General features: G+C 38.2%; 1 protein-coding gene across 3 annotated transcripts in view; it reads left to right on the top strand.

The window, feature by feature from the left end:
- The window catches only part of LOC115364029 (xylosyltransferase 1-like), a 178,346-nt gene that overhangs the window by 126,516 nt on the left and 29,758 nt on the right, over nucleotides 1-22,072 (top strand). The window contains exons 10-12 of one of the 3 annotated variants that reach the window (XR_003928631.1): nucleotides 5,436-5,512; nucleotides 5,774-5,898; nucleotides 11,207-11,335. Coding sequence is in view for 2 of the 3 variants with exons in the window: in XM_030058437.1 (XP_029914297.1) it covers nucleotides 11,207-11,543 (337 nt within the window). In the remaining variant the exon portion in view is untranslated. Of the gene's footprint in view, nucleotides 1-5,435; nucleotides 5,513-5,773; nucleotides 5,899-11,206; nucleotides 11,544-22,072 lie in introns of those variants that run through there. The other 2 variants (XM_030058438.1, XM_030058437.1) reach the window with 2 other exon arrangements.

The raw sequence follows: 22,072 nt of genomic DNA, 5'->3' as shown, positions 1-22,072 counted from the left end.
GAACTCTGAGAAAGGTACAGATTTCAATATAAGGAAATGTTATGAAATGTTTTATATGAATAGACAAAATAAAAATGGAGGTGGTGTGGCATTACATGTCGATGAAAATATGGATTATAAACTGGTGGAAAGTATGTCAATGGTTGTGGAAAATGTGGTTGAATGTGTAACTGTTGAAATCTGTCTGAACAAAAAGAAAAATATAATTGTAAGCTGTATTTATAGGGCACCAGGAACAAATGTGGAGGTGTTTAAGGATTGGATGGAAAAAATATTCTTTATAGAGTTGAAAGGATCTTTTTATATGTGGGGATTATAACATTGATTTACTAAATGCCAAAAACCAGAAATCGACAGAGGAATTCATTGATATGATGTTCAGCATGAGTCTATATCCCAAAATAACTAAACCTAGCAGAATAACATCCCATAGTGCTACGTTGATAGACAATATATTCACTAACATACTGGAAAACAATACACTTAGTGGTCTTTTGCTTAATGACATTAGTGATCATTTCCCCGTGTTTATAGTATATGATGTTAATTATAGTAAGGTCAGGGATACTAACAACAACAAATATATACGAGTAAGATCTGATGAATCGATGAATGCTCTCAAAAATGACCTAATTGCTCAGAACTGGGAATCAATATATTATGAAAATAATATTGACACAGCCTATGATTCATTTCTGGAAACATTTAAAGCACTGTATGACAAAAATTGTCCAATTAAAAAAATATAACAAGAAAAATAATTTCATAAATAACCCATGGTTAACAAAAGGGTTAATAAATGCTTGTAAAAAGAAAGATCTTTTATATAGACATTTTATTAAATATAGAACTAATGAGAAATGGATCAAATGGTGTGAGCTATCCAGATTATTTTATTGAAAGCGATAAAACTATAAGCAACATGGAGGATGTGGTGGATGGTTTTAACAGATTTTTTGTAGGGGTTGGACCTGACTTGGCAGAAAAAATCAGGGTACCAATGGATATTGAGGCACCCGAAGAATTATTTGGAAGAAACCCAAGCTCCATGTTTCTTAATCTTGTAGATGAAAATGAGATGTTGGACCTCCTAAAGAATTGTAAAAATAAAACATCAACCGACTTGAATGATATTGATATGTCAATAATCAAGAGGGTTGCAGATGGAATTGTAAAGCCATTAACACACATTTGTAACTTGTCCTTTCAATCCGGCAAATTTCCAACAAAAATGAAAACTGCAAAAGTAATACCGTTCTACAAATCAGGGGATAGACATTTGTTCACAAATTATAGGCCCGTCTCTCTACTCCCTCAATTTTCCAAGATATTAGAGAAGCTATTTGCTGCTAGATTAGACAGTTTTATTGAAAAACATAATTTGCTGATAGATAGCCAATATGGATTCAGAAGAAATAGATCAACTTCTTTGGCATTAATTGAACTAATTGAGGAAATAACAAATTGTATAGATAAAAACAGTTCACAGTAGGAATTTTCATTGATTTAAAAAAAGCTTTTGACTCCATTGATCACACTATATTAATAAACAAGATGGAGAGATATGGTATTAGGGGAATTGTACTGAACTGGCTGAGAAGTTATTTAAAAAACAGGCAGCAGTTTGTCCAAATTGGTAATAATATTTCATCTGATAGGGAAATTACATGTGGAGTCCCTCAAGGGTCAGTATTAGGACCAATTTTATTCATTCTGTACATTAATGACATTTGTAGAATATCCACTATCATGAAATTTGTACTTTTTGCCGACGACACAAACATTATTTGTTCAGGGGAGAATGTACAGCAGCTTTTGGAGGAGATCACACTTGAAATGACTAAGCTGAAAAATTGATTTGATAAAAATAAATTGTCACTAAATTTGAATTAAACAAAATGCATGCTATTTGGAAAACGTAAATGCGACATACCAATACAAATTACAATAGATGGCGTAAATATTGAAAGAGTGAACCAAACTACATTTCTTGGTGTGATGACACATGACAAAATCTGCTGGAAACCCCACATAAGTTTTGTTCGTTCAAAGATGTCAAAGAATGTCGGTATTATGAAGAGATCTAGGCACTTGCTTAATCAAAGGTCCTTGCTTATTCTTTATTACTCTCTTGTATTTCCTTATCTAACCTATTGTGTGGAGGTGTGGGGGAATACCTATAGATCCAACTTGCTCCCTCTGTTCATACTCCAAAAAAGAGCCATCAGGACTGTAAACAGTGTGAGGTTCAATGAACACACTAACCCACTGTTCTTGTCATCATCTACGTTGAAATTTTGGGACCTGTTTAAATTCAAAACTGCTCAAATCATGTACAAAGCAATAAATAATTCTCTTCCGCGCAACATACAGTGTATGTTTTGTGAAAGGGAGGGTAGTCAAAGACACAATCTAAGAGGGAAACGTAAATTAAAACAACAAAGTGTAAGAACGACTCTCAAAAGTATGTGCATTTCAGTCTATGGGGTAACTATGGAATAGTTTTGAGGATGAGATGAAACTTAGTAAAAATATTAATGAGTTTAAAAGGAAGTTCAAAACTGGAGTGTTTGATAGGTACAATAGGGAGGAGGGCAATTATGAACATCATTGATGAGATGATGGGGATTGGGGGATGCAATGTCTATGTGTGTTTTTGTTTGTTTGTTTGTTTGTTTTTGATTGTTTGTTTTTTTTGCTTTGTTTTGTTTGGTTTTGTTTTTCTGTTTGTTTACTTGTATTTGTGGTGGCTGGGGGTTGGAAACGGATAAGCTTAAGCTTCTTCCAACCCCTTTTCAAACCGTGTATTATTTGTATTATTATCTGATCAGTTTATTGTCTTGTTGTCTGTTGTGGTGATGTCTTGTACTGGATTCGTTGTGTTGTATGTATAACTGGTTTGGATAGGTTTGAAATAAATAAATCAATAATACTTGGCACAAGTTAACATGTAATATGTGATTTAAAAATATATACAGTACAGGCCAAAAGTGTGGACACACCTCATTCAATGCGTTTTCTTTATTTTCGTGACTATTTACATTGTAGATTCTCACTGAAGGAATCAAAACTATGAATGAACACGTGGAGTTATGTACTTAACAAAAAAAGGCGAAATAACTGAAAAGATGTTTTATATTCTAGTTTCTTCAAAATAGCCACCCTTTGCTCTGATTACTGCTTTGCACACTCTTGGCATTCTCTCGATGAGCTTCAAGAGGTAGTCACCTGAAATGGTTTTCACTTCACAGGTGTGCCTTATCAGGGTTAATTAGTGGAGTTTCTTGCTTTATCAATGGGGTTGGGACCATCAGTTGTGTTGTGCAGAAGTCAGGTTACTACACAGCCGACAGCCCTATTGGACAACTGTTAAAATTCATATTATGGCAAGAACCAAGCAGCTAACTGAAGAAAAACGAGTGGCCATCATTACTTTAAGAAATGAAGGTCAGTCAGGCCGGAAAATTGCAAAAACTTTAAATGTGTCCCGAAGTGGAGTCGCAAAAACCATCAAGCGCTACAACGAAACTGGCACACATGAGGACCGACCCAGGAAAGGAAGACCAAGAGCCACCTCTGCTTCTGAGGACAAGTTCATCCGAGTCACCAGCCTCAGAAATCTCAAGTTAACAGCAGCTCAGATCAGAGATCAGATAAATGCCACACAGAGTTCTAGCAGCAGACCCATCTCTAGAACAACTGTTAAGAGGAGACTGCGCGAATCAGGCCTTCATGGTCAAATAGCTGCTAGGAAACCACTGCTAAGGAGAGGCAACAAGCAGAAGAGATTTGTTTGGGCCAAGAAACACAAGGAATGGACATTAGACCAGTGGAAATCTGTGCTTTGGTCTGATGAGTCCAAATTTGAGATCTTTGGTTCCAACCGCCGTGCCTTTGTGAGACGCAGAAAAGGTGAACGGATGGATTCCACATGCCTGGTTCCCACTGTGAAGCATGGAGGAGGAGGTGTGATGGTGTGGGGGTGTTTTGCTGGTGACACTGTTGGGGATTTATTCAAAATTGAAGGCACACTGAACCAGCATGGCTACCGCGACATCCTGCAGCGACATGCCATCCCATCCGGTTTGCGTTTAGTTGGACGATCATTTATTTTTCAACAGGACAATGACCCCAAACACACCTCCAGGCTGTGTAAGGGCTATTTGACCAAGAAGGAGAGTGATGGAGTGCTGTGGCAGATGACCTGGCCTCCACAGTCACCGGACCTGAACCCAATCCAGATGGCTTGGGGTGAGCTGGACCGCAGAGTGAAGGCAAAGGGGCCAACAAGTGCTAAACACCTCTGGGAACTCCTTCAAGACTGTTGGAAAACCATTTCAGGTGACTACCTCTTGAAGCTCATCGAGAGAATGCCAAGAGTGTGCAAAGCAGTAATCAGAGCAAAGGGTGGCTATTTTGAAGAAACTAGAATATAAAACATGTCTTCAGTTATCTCACCTTTTTTTGTTAAGTACATAACTCCACATGTGTTCATTCATAGTTTTGATTCCTTCAGTTAGAATCTACAATGTAAATAGTCATGAAAATAAAGAAAACGCATTGAATGAGAAGGTGTGTCCAAACTTTTGGCCTGTACTGTATATATTTAATTGTTTCCTAAAACCAAAGTAAATAAGTAGAAACTTTGTGGCTGAGAAGTATTTCATGCTGTATACTTTTTTCAACAAAATTACCTTGGATTTCAAAAGTTTTTGAAGAAAATATGTAGACCATTCATTGCATTCTGTGAAACTGGGGGTTTAAAAGCAAAAAAAAAAGTTTGATTTCTTTTTTAATTGGCAATTCAAATTTTAAATATTGGTAAATGGACACATGTCCATGAATAGTGGCTGTTTTAATATCTGGCATTTATCCAAAGTTACAATTTGACAGTTTTTGTCCGTAACATAGTTGACAAAATGATCAGTTGATATCTCCTTTTATTTAATAAATATCTGAAATCAATAATGCTGGAGCTTGCCAATTACTAAAAACATAACATTTACACACTTCTTTTTCAGGGAAAAATATGTATATTGGAAATCTCAAAATGTCTCAAAATGTCCCAAAATTATAGAATGACCCAAATGCTCGCTCTGCAGATGTTTTGATAAATTGGTAGTGTTACCTCTGTTATACTCACAGCAACGAGTGCTATCATCACAGACTTTAGGAGAATACAAGAAAATTTTAGAACTTTTAGTTCTCTCCGCCATGTCTTCTATGCCTGCTGGTCTGACTAGATGCAGGTGCCAGTGTGGGGGTGTGTGAGTGTGTGTTTGTGAGAGAGAGAGAGCATTGCCCCTTGCCAGTCCTTATTGCTAGACCATATCGATACTCTAGGTTTTCCTAATTTAGATATGGTTCTCATTTGGAACCAGGTTTTGGGGGGCATCCCTCATTTTGATAACATGCTGTTTACTGTGTTAACTCAGATAAATGGATGCTCTCTTCCTTGGTATTCCCCATGGAGGAAATCAAGAATTTCTTCACTTTGAAAACTGGTAACATGGTGAGTGCCATGATATCTTTATGCTTTGAAATTTATAAGATGGATATTCCACAGTTGGGTTTTCTTTTAAAGCAGTTAGTGTCTCACATCCAGAGACATACTGTCTCTGTCGCCATCACTTTGGAGCTGAACAAAGTTGTATCATATTAATGCTAATAAAAATATCTAATAGTATGGTAACACACCAAGAAAACACAAACTACCAGCACAGCATTTTACCAGATGAATGGTTTATGATAACATGGTGCTCTTTGACAACAGATGAGATCCAGCCCATGGATATAGAGGAAAAACAGACTATATAACACTATAACATTCTGAACCCAGCCATTTGCGACTTGACAAGCTGAGTCACAGCAGAGTGCCAACAGCCAGCTTGATTCCAGGTGAGACAGGGGAAATTTTACACCACTGCAACTTTTCTCTGCAGCATTTGAAAATGATTTCATTTAAACTGGTGAATTTAAACTGGCCTTAAAAGAGAATATGGAGCTGTATTTGAGGTGGGATGCTCTAAAGGTTTAGGTCCAGAATTGATGTGGGTTGAGCTGTGCTGGTTTGGGTACAACATGGGTTTCAAACCGGATCCATGCAGGACAGTGGCCCAGAGGTTACCATGACGTAAATTTGCATGCGCATTTGTTATGCATGCAAAGTTTGACCTTTGTTCGGAGTGAGGAGACAATATTTCTTTGGAGACGGATAAAAATATGTTTTTCCCTGCCCTCTCATGCATTTCTATTGAATTTAATGGAGCTCAAATATGACTGCCCTGTTATAGGGATATTTTTTGGGATTGAAACCAAAAATATTTTGTAGTTGGTAACTATTCATTTTGACATCAGAGCAGAGAGAATATTTCCAGAGCAGTACACAATATGCAGCTCTGGAAATAAAATTCATGAAACCATATTGAGATGCTACAATGTTATGCAAACAATCGTACAGTAGTAGTGTTTACACTACAGTAGTAGTGCTTCCAATTACTTTTAATTATTTTGTCTGAAACATAAATCACTATTTATAAGATAGAGTAATTGAGAGTATGTATCTTTTTCAGGAGAAATACAAATTCAAGATTCAGATCATTCAAAAGAACTGTTTTTTGAAAGAGAATGGACCTGTTCTGTAAATGCTTGTGCTCTTTTTGCTGTCTTAGATATAAACTTTACTGTTTATGCTTGCTGTGCACTTACGTGATGCAGCACTGTTCGCAGAAAGTAGAAACTGTAAAATGCACCACTACAGTTGATCAGATCATTGATCGGACAAATACACTGTTTAAAAAAACTGTAATTGTAATCGGCCCCCAACAAACTGATCACTGCATCTCTAATTAACATCCTCTCTGTTCAAACTGGGAAACCATACACACACACACACACAGACAGGATTCCTTCAAGGAGTAGTTCATGCCAAAATGAAATTTTGTCATCACCTGTCTCCCTAGTGTCTCGTGGAAACTAGACGCCAATGCAGGATGGTTAACATCACAGCATATTTAATTTTCGTGACTTCACAGTAAAAAGTTTTGTTTGTTTTTTTAATGGGGGGTGGGGTGGGGGTGGGGGGAGGGGGGTTGGTTGCACTTCTGGATTTTAGGGTTCAGGCAGCAGCTGGAGCTGCACTACTCAGCAGCAAAGTTCAGGCAGCAGCTGGAGCTGCACTACTCAGCAGCAAAGTTCAGGCAGCAGCTGGAGCTGCACTACTCACTCACTCACATTCCCCATTTTGGTAGTCTATTTAAGCTGCAGCATTTCCCATCTCTCCCTCTGACATGCCAATGCCACTGCTATCTTGTATTTCTGCTTGCTATTTCAGCCCCTCCATCACCCCAGCATCTACATGTAGGCTCCAACATAGGGGGCGTAACATATTTACTCATATTGGCTCATCACTCCCATTATATCTACCGTATTTCACCAATTAATCGCCCGGCCGCAAATAGCCGCCTGGTTCTTATAAACGCCTGGGGTCTGCACCCATTTTGCGTATTAAACGCCCACCCAAATAACCACCGGGGCGATTATTTGCATTATATTGAGATAACCCAAAATAAGGCTATTCACCTTATTTTTGCATAAGTAAACAGTTAGCCGCACAATAACTGTGCAGCACTTCCGTTTTCTGTCAAAATAAGAGCGCTAGCTAACGTTAGAAAAAAAGGGTGTACCGTAATCTTAAATCGACAGACTATAAATATGTTGGACAGTAACTGTCATCACAATAATGGCCTGGTGCAGGTCTGTGCAAAAATAAATAAAGGCCTGCCGCGAATAGCCGCCTGGTTCTTTTAAACGCCTGGGGTCCAAGTTGATTTTGCGTATTAAACGCCCGGGCGATTAATTTGGGAAATACGGTATACACAAACATAAGTGCAATCAGAAAGTATTCAGATCCCCTTCACTTTTTTCACTTTTGTTATGTTGCAGCCTGATGCTACAATCATTTAAATTCATTTTTTCTCTCATTAATCTACACTCAGTACTCCATAATGACAATGTCAAAACAGAATTTTGGAAATTTTTGCAAATTTATTGAAAAGGAAAACCTGAAATATCACATTGACATAAGTATTCAGAACCTGTGCAATAACACTTGACATTTAGCTCAGGGGACTCCCATTTCTCTTGATCATTGCTGAGATGTTTCTACACCTTGATTAGAGTCCACCTGTGGTAAATTAAAGTGATTGGACATGATTTGGAAAGGCACACTCTGTAGAAGGCCTCACAGCTGACAATGCATATCAGAGCAAAAACCAAGCCATGAGGTCAAAGGAACTGCCTGCAGAGCTCAGAGACAGGATTGTTGCAAGGCACAGATCTGGGGAAGACTACAAAAACAATTTCCGCTGCAATGAAGGTTCCCAAGAGCACAGTGGCCTCCATAATTCACAAATGGAAGAAGTTTGGCACAACCAGGACTCTGCCAAGAGCTGGTCGCCTGGCCAAATTGAGCAATCGTGGGAGAAGGGCCTTAGTAAGAAAGGTTACCAAGACCCCGATGGTCACTCTGACTGAGCTCCAGAGATCCTGTGTGGGCATGGGACAAAGTTCCACAAGGACAACCATCAACGTGGCCCTCCACTGATCTGGGCTTTATGTCAGAGTGGCTAGACGGAAGCCTCTCCTCAATGAAAGCTCGCTTGGAGTTTGCAAAAAAGCACCTGAAGGACTCTAACTATTGAACTATTTGGCCTCAATTCCAAACATTATGTCAGGAGGAAACCATGCACCACTCATCACCTGCCGAATACCCAACAGTGCAGCATGGTGGTGGCAGCATCATGCTGTGGAGGTGTTTTTCAGCAGGAGACTGGAGACTAGAAATATCTATCCAGCAGGTCAATTTGGTCTCTATGCATATGACACACAACAACACTGTTCAGTCTGTCCTGGATCATGGTGGCTCTTAGCCACGTTTTGAGCCTTCTCAGGGTACTAAAACTCCTCTCAGCTTCACAGGTGGATGCTGGCAGCACCAACAACAGTCTAACCAGAACCTCGACTTGCACAAATAGCTCCCGCTCTGGTGGTGTAACACTAAATGATCTATATGTCATTTCTTGTGAATTTAATATTTTTTTTGCTCAAGTGGGTGCTTCCCTGTCAAAGAACATTAAATCATCCAATGGTAACCCTTTGGATTAAATAAAGGGCAATTTCTCCCCCCTTCTCCAGTTTGAAAACACTAACATAGTAGAGGTGCTGGAAATCATGGGTAAATTGAAACTGTCTGCTGCAGGTCATGACGATATTGGTTCTTCGTTGATTAAATATGTGTCTTCATCTATTTTGGAACCATTAACATATGTTTTCAACTTATCATTTCAGACAGGGTGTATGCCTAAAGATTTAAAAATTGCCAAAGTTATCCCCCTTCATAAAACTGGGGAGCAAAGATTATTTAATAATTATCGACCAGTTTCTATTTTACCATGTTTTTCTAAAATCTTAGAAAAGCTGGTATATAAAAGAATGTTATTTCATCTAAATAAACACAGTGTTTTTTTTACAAGCACCAATATGGTTTTCAGGAAAACCACTCTACTGATATGGCCCTCTTACAGCTGGTAGAAAAAATGTATTCAGCCATAAATAACAATGAATATGCATTAGGTATTTTTTTAGATTTGTCCAAAGCTTTTGATTCTGTTGACCACACTATTTTGCTTTCTAAATTAAATCGTTATGGTTTTCAGGATTTTTTATTTAGTTGGCTTGCTAGTTATGTTTCTAATCGTGAACAATTTGTCTGTTAATGGTTGTGCATCCTCTAGAGCCCAGTTAACATATGGTGTTCCCCAGGGCTCCATACTTGGTCCGTTATTGTTCCTTGTTTACATAAATGATTTGGCTTCTGTGTCTTCCACTATACTACCCATACTTTTTGCTGATGATACAAATTTGATTTTGACCAACAACAATTTTGATGCATTAATTAGTGAAGCTAATTCTGGAATAAAGAAATTCTCTGAATGGTTCCAGATAAATAAGCTATCATTAAATACAAAAAAATCCAACTTTATTATATTCACAGGCAAAAATAAAAAGTACTGTAAATCCAATACCAAGATTTCAATTGATGGAAATGATATACTCCAGGTTTCGTCCACCAAATTCTTGGGGGTTTTGATTGATGAGAGGTTGTCATGGACAGAGCATATTAAGCTTGTTAATAACAAAGTGATGAAGTCTATTGGTATCATCAGAAAAATACACTGTATTATAGTTTAATTTATCCTCATCTCAGTTATTGCAACATTGTCTGGGCAAGTACATACCCGACAAATTTACAGAAATTATTCCTCACACAAAAGAAATTTGTTAGGCTAGCCACCTCTTCTAATCTATCAACTCCATCTGCTCCTCTATTTGAAAAACTTAACATTTTGTCAATTTATGACATTAATATCCTTCAATCCTGCATATTTATTTACAAATATATTCACTCTCCACATTTGCTTGCTAAATCTTTTAATGAATTCTTTTAATGAGGTTCATTCTCACAATACAAGACATGCCGTTAAACTTCATACTCCCTTTTGCCGTACCACACAAAGTCAATTTTCATTACGTACAGAGGTTCATTACTTTGGAATTCATACTTTCATTTAGCGAAAACATTTACATCTCTGATTAATTTTAAGTCTAGACTAAAGTCCTATCTAATACACCAAGACTCTACAGCTTCTACCTAATTATTTCATTTTCACTTTTACTCTTAATTCACACTGTTTTTTGGTGTTATAATATGGTATTTGTACTTTTGTTGTTGTTGTTGTTGTTGTTGTTGTTTTTGTCGTTACTTGAATTTTGAGTATTTTATTTTATTTGTTATCTTATCTTCATTTTTGGGGAGGTTTCCTTGAATAAGCCCATTTTGGGTTTTTTTTTTTACCTCTCCAGCACTTTCTGTATTATTGTTGTTGTTTTTTTTTTTTATCTATGTAATTGTCTCTGTATTATGGTGCAAATAAATAAATAAATAAATAAATTTAGAAGTGATATGGCTTTTGATGACCGGTGACGCTGATCACTGACATGTCCCTTTTTCAACCAATTAACAAACAAATGTATAGAATGGGGCAAAAACATAACTCTGTCCTGAGGTAATTGATGGTGTAGCTTAATCACACATTAGTGCCACTCAACATTGACTCCAACACTCTCCCTTTTCCCTTAACTGCAGGTGGGGACTGACTGGGACCCTAAGGAGCGTCTCTTCAGGAACTGGGGGGGTCTCCTGGGGCCGGAGGATGAGCCAGTGGCTATGCAGCGCTGGAGCCGCAGCCAGAGCAACCTGACAGCAACCATTGTGTGGATTGACCCTACCAATGTCATCGCTGCCACCTATGACATCCTGGTGGACGCTGCTGCCGAGTTCACCCACTATCGGCCACCACTGAGCCCACCACTGAGGCCTGGCGTGTGGACACTCAAGGTGCTGCACCATTGGAGCCCACTGGGTCAGACGAGCTTCATTGTAGCGCCGCTAGAGTTCCACCAACAACAGCCCATACAGCAGGGTGAGAACAGTAGTGTGTGTGCATGTCTGTTTCAGTCCTGGTCAACGTGTTTGTCCTTGGGAAACACTGGTTAAAAATACTGGACCTTAGCCTGACCTTGTTAAGGTAGGTTACATGATTTTCAAGGCTGATTTGGAAACAGTTTGACATTGGGCAGAGTCCTGGGTGGTCCAGGGCTATTGAAGGTAGCTGCACCACAGAGTTTTTGCTGTAATTGTTATGTGTGTCAGTGAAAGACTCAAATTTTTCCTCATCTAGTACAAGTCGGCTAGGTTCTGATTCAATCAAACATGTTTGTCATATTTTATTGGACTTAATCCTTCCCTAATTGTTAAGTGTATTTATATCAAAGATTCAAATTGTGACAGGAATATTCAACAGCCAGCAAAAGCTGTGAATTGGCAGAAGGAGGAGGAGGGGAAATAGGTTGTTTGGAAAAATCTGTGGTCAGATAACCACAGACTATTTGGCTTTAGACAGCTAAGATGCTCTGTCATAATACTGGATGCTAGATAGCCGCGTCTTTGCAAAGATCAGCAAAACAATCCCATATCTTTTTGTGCAACGAATACAGTCCATAACACCAAGCTCCCCTCTCTGTGCACTGTCTACACCACATTCTTTGTTTCTGTTTTTCCACTTTTTTTTCTGTGTAAATCCCTGTAGAAACAACAGCGGCAAGCCATAGATCTACAGTTAGGTGACACAATTTTTATAATTTTGCCCTTGTACACCACCACAGTGGATTTGAAAAGGAGCAATCAAGACGTGATTGAAGTGCAGACTTGCAGCTTTAATTTAAGGGTTTGAGCAAAAATATGACATTAAGTGTTTAGGAATTACAGCCAGTTCCATACATTGTCATCCCATTTTCAGAGGCTCAAAAGTAGTTGGACAAACTATACATAGCATACACAACTGTAATTATAAGGACTATATTCAATATTTGGAGGAAAATCCTTTGCTGTCTATGACTGTCTGAAGTCTGGAACACATTGACATCACCAGGGTCAATATATAATTGCGAGACTTTTTGAGTTTGTAAATTTCTGGAGAAAAAGTAAATTTTTGCCAATATATTTATTTTTTTCCTTAAAAAGTACCCCTGAAATGTTATATTTTTAGTAATTTCCAAGCTCAAGCTCATACTGATTTCAGATATTTATTTAAGTGATTATTTGGTCAACTATGTTACGGACAAAAACAGTAAAGTTTTAACTTTGGATACACACCAGATATTAAAAAATGCTTTGTTTCTGGCAGAATATGTGTCCATTTACCTACATGTTTAATTGTAATCCCCAATTAATAAGAAGAATTACCTTTTTTAAAAAATTCGAACCCCTTATTTCATATAATCTTCAAAAAACAAGACAAAAGTGTCATCAAATGTGAGTCAAAAAAGTGAACACAGAAAATAGTAATTCTTTCAGTCAAATCATTGAACAAAAAACAAAAGTGCTTTAAATTTAGTGCAAAACTTAACCAAAATAGCACATTAAACAAAGTAGTGTTCCATTCAGTCAAAATTCAGTCAAAAAGTATGCCTCCCATTTACAGGGTCAGCATCTCTCCGTGCATGGTAACAATGCTGTTTTTCTGCAACAGATAGTGGCATTTTCCTGAAAAACAAGTTTACTTTAAGAATATTTATTAAAAACAATGTTTTTTTTTTATTTACTGCAAATGTATTATTAAATGAACTCCTGAAACCTATAAAAAAGTGTCAAGAACATATCATGAGTTTCAACTATGCCACTTTTAGTCCACTAAGTTACCTTTGCAGGGTAACATAGTTGACAGGTATCATAGTTGACAATGTTATTTATTTATCTTCTTTTTTATTTTCCTTCAATTACAAGAAAAGGTCAGTATTCATTCGTTTCATAGTTGTACAAGTATGCCCTACACCTACCCCAATCCATCACCCCATACAAACCCACATAAATGACAAAAAAAACAACAAAAAAGAAACAATAATTGAATAAAGAAAATACAAAAAGAAAATACAAAAAGAAAATGAAACAACACAATCACAGAAAAATTCATCGAAGATCCACAAATGCAATTACAATACACAAACAGTGACCAATCAGATAAGTCATGTCTTTCAATTTGAGTGAACAACGGATGCCACAGATCGTGGAACAAGTGACCCACATTATGCCTTTCAAGAGTTATTTTTTCCAAAGGAAGAAATTGTGCTATGTGGTCCAAAAACATACTAAATGTTGGTGAACATTCACTTTTCCATAAAAGAAGAATACATTTCTTGGCAAAAAAGGTTATTATGGTAATTAACAGTCTGTATTTCTTTTGATCTAAATAACAGCTATATCATTTAGGAGGTAAAAACATGGAGACATCTCAAATTCTAGTTTTAAGACTGATTTTGTAAATAAATGAATCCTGTTCCAGAAACTATTTAATTTCACACTGCCAGAACATGTGTAAGAATGTTCCTTCTTTGATTTTACATCTTGGGCAGTTTGGTGAATTTTCTTTAGATATTTTATGCATTTTTATGGGAGTAAGATAGAGTTTATGAATGAACTTTGATTTTCGTTTCTTTGATTTTGTTACTTGTAAATGGGAAATGTACTCTATCACATATATTTCAAAATGTATTACCAGACCTGTCTCCCAAATTTTTAACAGCATTGGAAAAACTGTCAGGCTTCCTTTATTAAGAGTATCGTACAATTCACTAATTTTACCTTTAACTGTGGTTGAAGTTGTTAGTTCCTCTTCCAGCTCTGTCAATTCAAAATTCAACTTATTTTCTTTAATAAGTGAACGTATGATACTCTGAATTTGCATATATTTTAAGAAATCCACATTAGGGATATTAAATTCTGTTCTTAACTCATAAAATGATTTTATTTGCATGTTCTTATGAAACAGATTTATAAGCTGAGATATCCCCAAGTGTCTCCACCTACTTACATCAGTTGAAAATAGATATTTGTTTAGATCAGGGTTTTGATAAATAGGTGAGTAGACAGAGATGCATTTAGTAATACCAAACTTTGTTGAGCAATCTTTCCATGCAGCTAGGGTGTTAACAACAGTGAAATACTGCTCTATGTTTTTTATTTAATTAGATTATTTTATAAATATAAGTGAGTTCAAAGGTATAGGATCAACATATCCTGCTTCAGTCTGTACCCAACGTGAGTCTGGTCTTCCCAGTGACCATGAAGTCACGAAGTTGAGCTGACCAAAAATAATACTGGAAATTGGGGAGCCCTAGCCTGCCCATTACTTCGGGTTTCATAAGAGTCAGTAACTTAACCTTTGGTTTCTTATTGGACCAAATAAATTTTGAGATATGATTGTTCAAGGTATTGAAAAAAGTTGTGGATAAATAACAAGGCAGGGTTTGGAAAAGAAAATTTAACCTTGGAAGAATATTCATCCTAATGACGTTTATTCTTCCTAACAAAGACAAAGGTAATTTAATCCATCTACCTAGATCTGCCTTGATTTCGTTTGTAAGAGGAATATAATTATTTTTGAATAAATCATTCAATTGTGGTGTAAAGTGTACTCCCAAATATTTAAAGCCTTCTGGAGACCACTGAAATGGATATGTTTTCTGCATATTTTCTGATAGGTTCATGTGTAAGAGACATGCATTTGATTTATTATAGTTTATCTTGTATCCTGAGTATTTTCCAAACTGTTCAATTGTGTTATACAGGTGTGGTAAGGAGTTTTCTGGACTATTAATATATAAAACTATGTAGTCAGCATTTAGGGATATTTTATGTTCATCCTTGTCAATATACACTCCCTCTATATTAGTATTGTCTCGTACACATGTAGCTAATATTTCAATCACCGCAGCAAACAGTGAGCTTGACAGTGGGCACCCCTGTCTTGTTCCTCTCATCAATGGAAAAAAATCAGACGTCAAACCATTGGTAATGACTGCTGCTTTGGGAGTTTGATAAATTGCTTTAATCCATTTGATAAAATTTGAGCCCATGTTTAGTTTATGTAATACACTAAAAAGAAAATTCCACTCAACCCTATCGAAGGCCTTCTCCGCATCCAAAGATAGGAGCAGAGAAGGTCTTCGATTAACATCTAAATGATTAGTTATATTTAACAATCTTCTGATATTATCGGTAGAGTACCTTCCCTTAATAAATCCAGATTGATCTGGGTTGATTAACTTGGGCATGATGGTTTCTAATCTTTTTGCTAACACTTAAGTGATGATTTTATAGTCATGGTCTAGAAGGCTTATGGGTCTATATGATGAACATTCTAGAGGATCTTTGCCAGTTTTATGTAACACAGTAATATTTGCTAAACTCATTGTTTGAGGTAATGTTTTATTTATAATGATATTACAGTAACACTGTTGACATTCAGTAAATACAGACTTGACTCACACACTACTTCATAATAAATAATTAAGAAAGAGGAGAGAGAACATACCTTGGAGACTTGCCAGTCTTTTCATCAAGAGGAAATGACATCATGTGGTGCACGTCATGTGATTTGGAAAAAACACACCTCCTTGAGAGGCGTTTTTTCAGTCAGTAACTTAGTTGAAAGTGATTTCTCGGACACAGATAAAATGTGTTATTTTTCATATAGTATTTGATATATTGCCAAAAAATCTGCCATGATTATTTCAACTTCATAAAAATAAAATGATCAAAATAATTTTTGAATAAGCTCATATTATTATTTATTAGCCAATTAGATGGTGGCTGTTATTAAATTCGGACGGTTATTTAGTTGACATTTTAGTGATTTCCAGCCATTTTTTATTAATAAGTGATTGTTTCCATAATAAATAATAGATAGATAGATAGATTTTTTTATTGTCATTGCACAATCATATACGTATAATAATGCAATGAAATTAGGGCTCAGTCCTTTCGGTGCACGGGAGAATAGAAAGCATCGTGCATCTTGCTAGTTGAATAGCCAAGTCGAGTAATAGATGGCTGCAGCCATGTCTCTGATATCAGAAAAAATGCAACAGTCACGGAAACACTTGTTGGATGTGCAAGCACAGTTCGTCATCCCGTGTTCGCCATGGACCTGGCGCTGGAAAATGCTGGGAGGCGGCGTGCCCTGCAGCCTCGGCGTCCTCCGGAATGTCCTGGTAGCGATGAAAGTCCGGCGAAAATGGTACCTCGCAGCACAATCCCAAGCTCAAAAGGTGCTGATGACTGTACGCGTACATTGCCCAACATAAGGTGGTGTTTTAAGCTAAAAACACAACTGTTCACACATACAAAAACATATAATACGGCACCGAGAGTGGAGAGCTGTAGCCGCTGCGTCTATGCCCGCTGCCATGGCAACCAAAAATGATGGTATTTGTGAAAACATGATGATGTATAAACATAAAAAAAAAATCATTTATTTTAACTTTTAATAAAAGTGTGTGTTAGATATATCCCATGGACTTAAAAAGTCCTGCAATTATATATTGACCCACCAAATTCTGAGTTTCTTCCCTTGAGACTCTCTGCCAAGCCTTTACTGCAGGTGCCTTCAGTTGTTGCTTGTTTGTGAGTCTTTCCACCTTAAATTTGGTCTTCATCAAGTGAAAAGCATGCTCAACTGGGTTGAGGTCTGGGGACTGACTTGGCCATTGAAGAATATTCCACTTGTTTTGGGTCACTGTCCATCTGCACTGTGAAGCGCCAACTTATCAGTTTTGTGTCATTTGGCGGAATCTGAGCAGATAGTATTGCCCTAAAAACATCAGAATTCATCCTGCTACTTCCATCAGCAGTGACATCATCAATAAACACTAGTGATCCAGTTCCACTGACAGCCATACATGCCCATGCCACACTGTCTGCACCATGTTTGACAGATGATGTGATATGCTTTGGGCCATGAGCTGTTCCTTCCATTCTCCACACTTTTCTTTTCCCATCATTCTGGTACAAGTTAATCTTTCATTCGTTTCATCTGTCCTGAGAAACTTGTTGCAGAATTGGGCAGGCTTTTTTAGTTGTTTTTGCAAAGTCAAATCTGGTCTTCCTGTTTTTGAATGACACCAGTGATTTGCATCTTGCAAGTATACCATCTGCATTTATTTTCCCGCCAATGTCTCTTCACTGTAGATTTGACAATGATACACCTACCTCAAGAGTGTCCTTGACTTCCCTAGACATTGTGAATGGGTTTTTCTTCCAAAATGGGGTGATAATGTATAAAACTGTCTGTAATTCATAAACGGTTAATGCCATATTTTTGTTCAACCCCTTAAATTAAAGCTGAAAGTCTGCATTCAATCACGTCTTGATTACTCCCTTTAAAAATTTCCACTCCAAATTATAAATATTGTGTGCCTCTCCAAACATCAATGGACCTAACTGTAAAAACAAATGATGGTGATGATGTAAGGTTTGTTTTGGTGTCAAAATACCGTTGGAAAATTCATGCTCATGAGTGCAAAACACTGAATCCATCTATGCTCAGTCTTAAGATTTGTTTTCCTCAAAGACAGCACTTTTTACTTTTTTTCTTCTTTTTTTTTGCATTTCTGCTTTATTTGATAGTTACAGTAGAGAGAGACGAGAAGGGCAGGGTGGAAAGAGAGAGGATGATATGCATAGGCTGGTGCCTAGGCTCAGATTCGAACCCACTGACACTGTGGCAAGCCTTAACAGGTGGTGTGCGCTGTACCAAGTGAAATATCGGGGCTCCCCAAAGGCAGTACTTGTTAAATGTGTGCTGTTCAGTGTTTATATTGTGGTTCACATTTTTTTAAAAAATCATGTACTGAGATTCTACATAGCCGTGCATAAATATAGTCAGTATTCGAGGCATCATATACATCCAAAGGGTGAACTGTTAACTAAGACAAGGCACACACTATGTGATATAACAGCTGATTTTGGCGTTCCATACAGTTCCAGACAAGAAGTCAGTGTAGAAATACCACGTCTATGTTTGCATAATGTGAGGTCAGCACTTCACATCCCTGATGCATGCAGTCTGGGACATCCTGATCATTTTCCAATATGTTGGAAATTTTTGTTGTTGCTCTTCTACTGTTTGACGGTACAAGATGATATGCCACTCTGGCCTGTTAGATTACTGCAAGATATGACATCACTCTGTTTATTGTGCAGCAGTTAGTATGTAAATGCAATTACTATGTATGTCTTGTGATGGTGGACAGGCTGTTTTCCAGCTCGAGACAGTAGAAGTTTGAACAGCTGCACTGTTCAGTATAGCTCAATTAAAAACAGAATATCTACAGATAGCTGTCTGTTAGTTGAAAAGATAAACATCTGCTGCCCATCAATCAATCAATCAATCAGTCTTTATTTATATAGCGTCAAATCACAACAGAAGTTATCTCATGACGCTTTACAGGTAGAGCAGGTAAAAGACCATGCTCTACAAATTATAGTAGGAAAACAAGAAACCCAACAGATTCCCTCCTGAGCATGCTCTTGGCGACAGTGGCAAGGTAAAACTCCCCTTTAACGGGAAGAACCCTCAGGTAGAACCAGATTCAGGGCGGGCGGTCATCTACCTCTACCGGTTGGGTGGGAGGGGAGAGAGAGAGACAAGGAGACAGAGACAGGGAGATAGGGACAAACTGGGACAGCAGACAACAGCAGAAACAGCAGGGTATCCTGAACAGGTAGTCTAGAAGGAAGTGACACGCAGCATCTAGCCATCTCATCTGCAGCTGGATGACCTTCCAGGATGAGCAGGACAGTATGACCTAGACAAGACACAGAAAGCACAATGAAAGCAAAGGGGCAGTGGACTCTGGAACAATAGCATGCACTGAGTAAAAAGGGGGGGTATAGAGGGGGACAGGAAGAAGAAGAAAGGAAGAGGGAAGAGAAAAATTAGAAGAGAGGAAAGTGCTCAGAGCATGATATGAAGTCCCCCGACAGTCTAAGCCTATAGCAGCATAACTAAGGGCTGGTCTGGGGCAACCTGGGCCGACCCTAACTATAAGCTTTGTCAAAAGGAAAGTTTTAAGTCTACTCTTAAAGATAGAGAGTGAATCTGCCCTCCGAACTGAGATAGGAAGATTGTTCCACAAACATGGAGCCTGGAATTGGAAGGATCTGCCTCCTGATCTAGTTTTAGAGATTTTGGGAACCACCAATAAACCTGCATTTTGGGAGTGCAGTGCTCTGGCAGGGTGATAAGGAACTATAAGCTCTTTCAGATAAGATGGTGCCTGCCCATTAAATCGTTAAGGCTGAATTATGCTTCAGCGTTGGAAGAGCGTACGGGGGTTGTGCGAAGCACGCATTTCCTACGCAGCGCGTGTGTGTCCAACATACCTCTGCAAACACACAGAGCAATTCTCCTCCCACCAACGTAGACCCTGTGACGTATGGTCGCTGCTCTTCTGTGGCGAGTGGACGAGTTGTTTAGGTGCGGGCACTCTCCAAAGTTTTCAAACACAACCGACGAGTCGAGACACAACAGTTTTTAAAAAAAAAAAAAAAAAAAAAAAAAAACGGCGCTGACGGCACAACAACAGGAATGTGATGCCGGTTGCAACGAAATGCCGGAAATAGTGTACTTCGGCGGACCAATCACAGCTCTTGTGGGGCTGCGGAGGGTCCGCGTAGTTACAATTTTTGGGAGGCGCGCGGCAAGGCCCTGCGGCGGTCGCACAACCTCCGTAAGCTCCGCACAACCTCCGTCCGCTCTTCCTACGCGGAAGCATAATTCAGCCTTTATAGGTGAGGAGAAGAATTTTAAATTCTATTCTAGATTCTACAGGTAGCCAATGTAAAGAAGCCAATATTGGAGTAATATCTCTTCTCCTAGTTCTAGTCAGCACACGTGCAGCAGCGTTTTGGACCAGCTGGAGAGTCTTTAACGACTTGCTGGTACAACCTGATAATAAGGAGTTACAGTAGTCTAACCTAGAGGTAACAAAGCCGTGGATTCATTTTTCTGCATCACTCTGAGACAAGATATGCCGGACTTTTGAGATATTATTTAAGTGAAAAAAGGCGGTTTTAGAGATCTGTTTAATATGGGAGGTAAAGGACAAATCTGCATCTAAAATGACTCCGAGGTTCCTTACCGTGGAGCTGGGGGCCAAAGTAATGCCATCCAGAGTAGCTATGTCATTAGAAACCGATTCCTTAAGGTATTTAGGGCCGAACATGATAACTTCTGTTTTTTCTGAGTTCAATAGTAGAAAATTGGTGGCCATCCAGGCCTTTATCTCCTTAAGGCAGGCTTCAAGTTTACTTAGCTGATGGGTTTCATTTGGCTTTACGGATATGTACAACTGAGTATCGTCCACATAACAATGGAAGTTCACAGAGTATTTCCGGATAATATTACCTAAAGGAAGCATATACGAGATTAATAAAATAGGGCCAAGCACGGAGCCCTGCGGAACACCATATTTTACCTTTCCACAGGAGGAGGATTCATTATTAACATGAACAAACTGATGTCGGCTAATAAATAGGACTTAAACCAGTTTAAAGCTGTTTAATGCCAATTAGGTGCTCTAATCTCTGTAGTAGAATGTGATGGTTGATGGTATCAAAAGCTGCACTAAGATCCAATAGCACAAGTACGGAGAGAAGTCCATTATCTGATGCAGTTAGGAGGTCGTTTCTAACTCTAACCAGAGCTGTCTCTGTACTGTGGTGAGCTCTAAATCCTGACTGAAAGTTTTCGAATAGTTCATTTTGCTGTAAGTAGCTACGAGCTGATTAGCTACTACTTTCTCCAATATCTTTGAGAGAAAAGGAAGATTAGATATTGGTCTATATTTGGCTAAGACATCTGAGTCAAGAGTAGGTTTTTTGAGGAGTGGTTTAATTACAGCTACTTTAAAGGACTGTGGCACGTAACCAGTCGATAAAGACATATTGATCATAGCAAGAAGAGATGTGCTAACTAAAGGTAATACTTTTTTAAGCAGCTTGGTTGGAATCGGGTCTAGGAGACATGTAGATGAATTGGAGGAGGAGATAATTGAAGTTAGTTCCAATAGATTAATCTGGGAGAAGGTCTCTAACTTATTATCTTTGATAGATTTCTCAAGGGGTGTTTGGTTAATGGCAATTGTGGGAAGGATGTTATCAGTTTTATCTCTAATAGCTAGAATCTTATCATTAAAAAAGTTCATAAAGTCATTACTACTGAGAGTTGTCGGAATACAAGGATCAGTAGAGTTATGACTCTTTGTAAGTCTAGCTAGGGTGCTAAAAAGAAACCTGGGATTATTTTTGTTTTCCTCTATCAGAGATGAGTAGTAGGCCGTTTTAGCGACGCGGAGGGCCTTTCTGTAAATTTTTAGACTATCTTGCCAGGATAAGCGAGATTCTTTCGTTTTGGAAGAGTGCCATAACCTTTCAAGTGTCTGTGAGGTTCGTTTCAGCTCACGAGTATGCGAGTTATACCATGGAGCTGACCTCTTTTGTTTTATAGTCTTTTATAGTCTTTTTAAGAGGGGCGACGGCGTCAAGTGTTGTTCGAAGTGACGCTGCAACACTATCGAAGAGATTGTCAATTTGCGAGGGACTAAAGGAAGC

Source organism: Myripristis murdjan, chromosome 8 (assembly GCF_902150065.1).
Source record: "Myripristis murdjan chromosome 8, fMyrMur1.1, whole genome shotgun sequence".
Taxonomy (NCBI): Eukaryota; Metazoa; Chordata; class Actinopteri; order Holocentriformes; family Holocentridae; genus Myripristis; species Myripristis murdjan.
The sequence above is the reverse complement of the archived record's forward strand: the minus strand, read 5'-3'. Positions and strand labels throughout refer to the sequence as shown.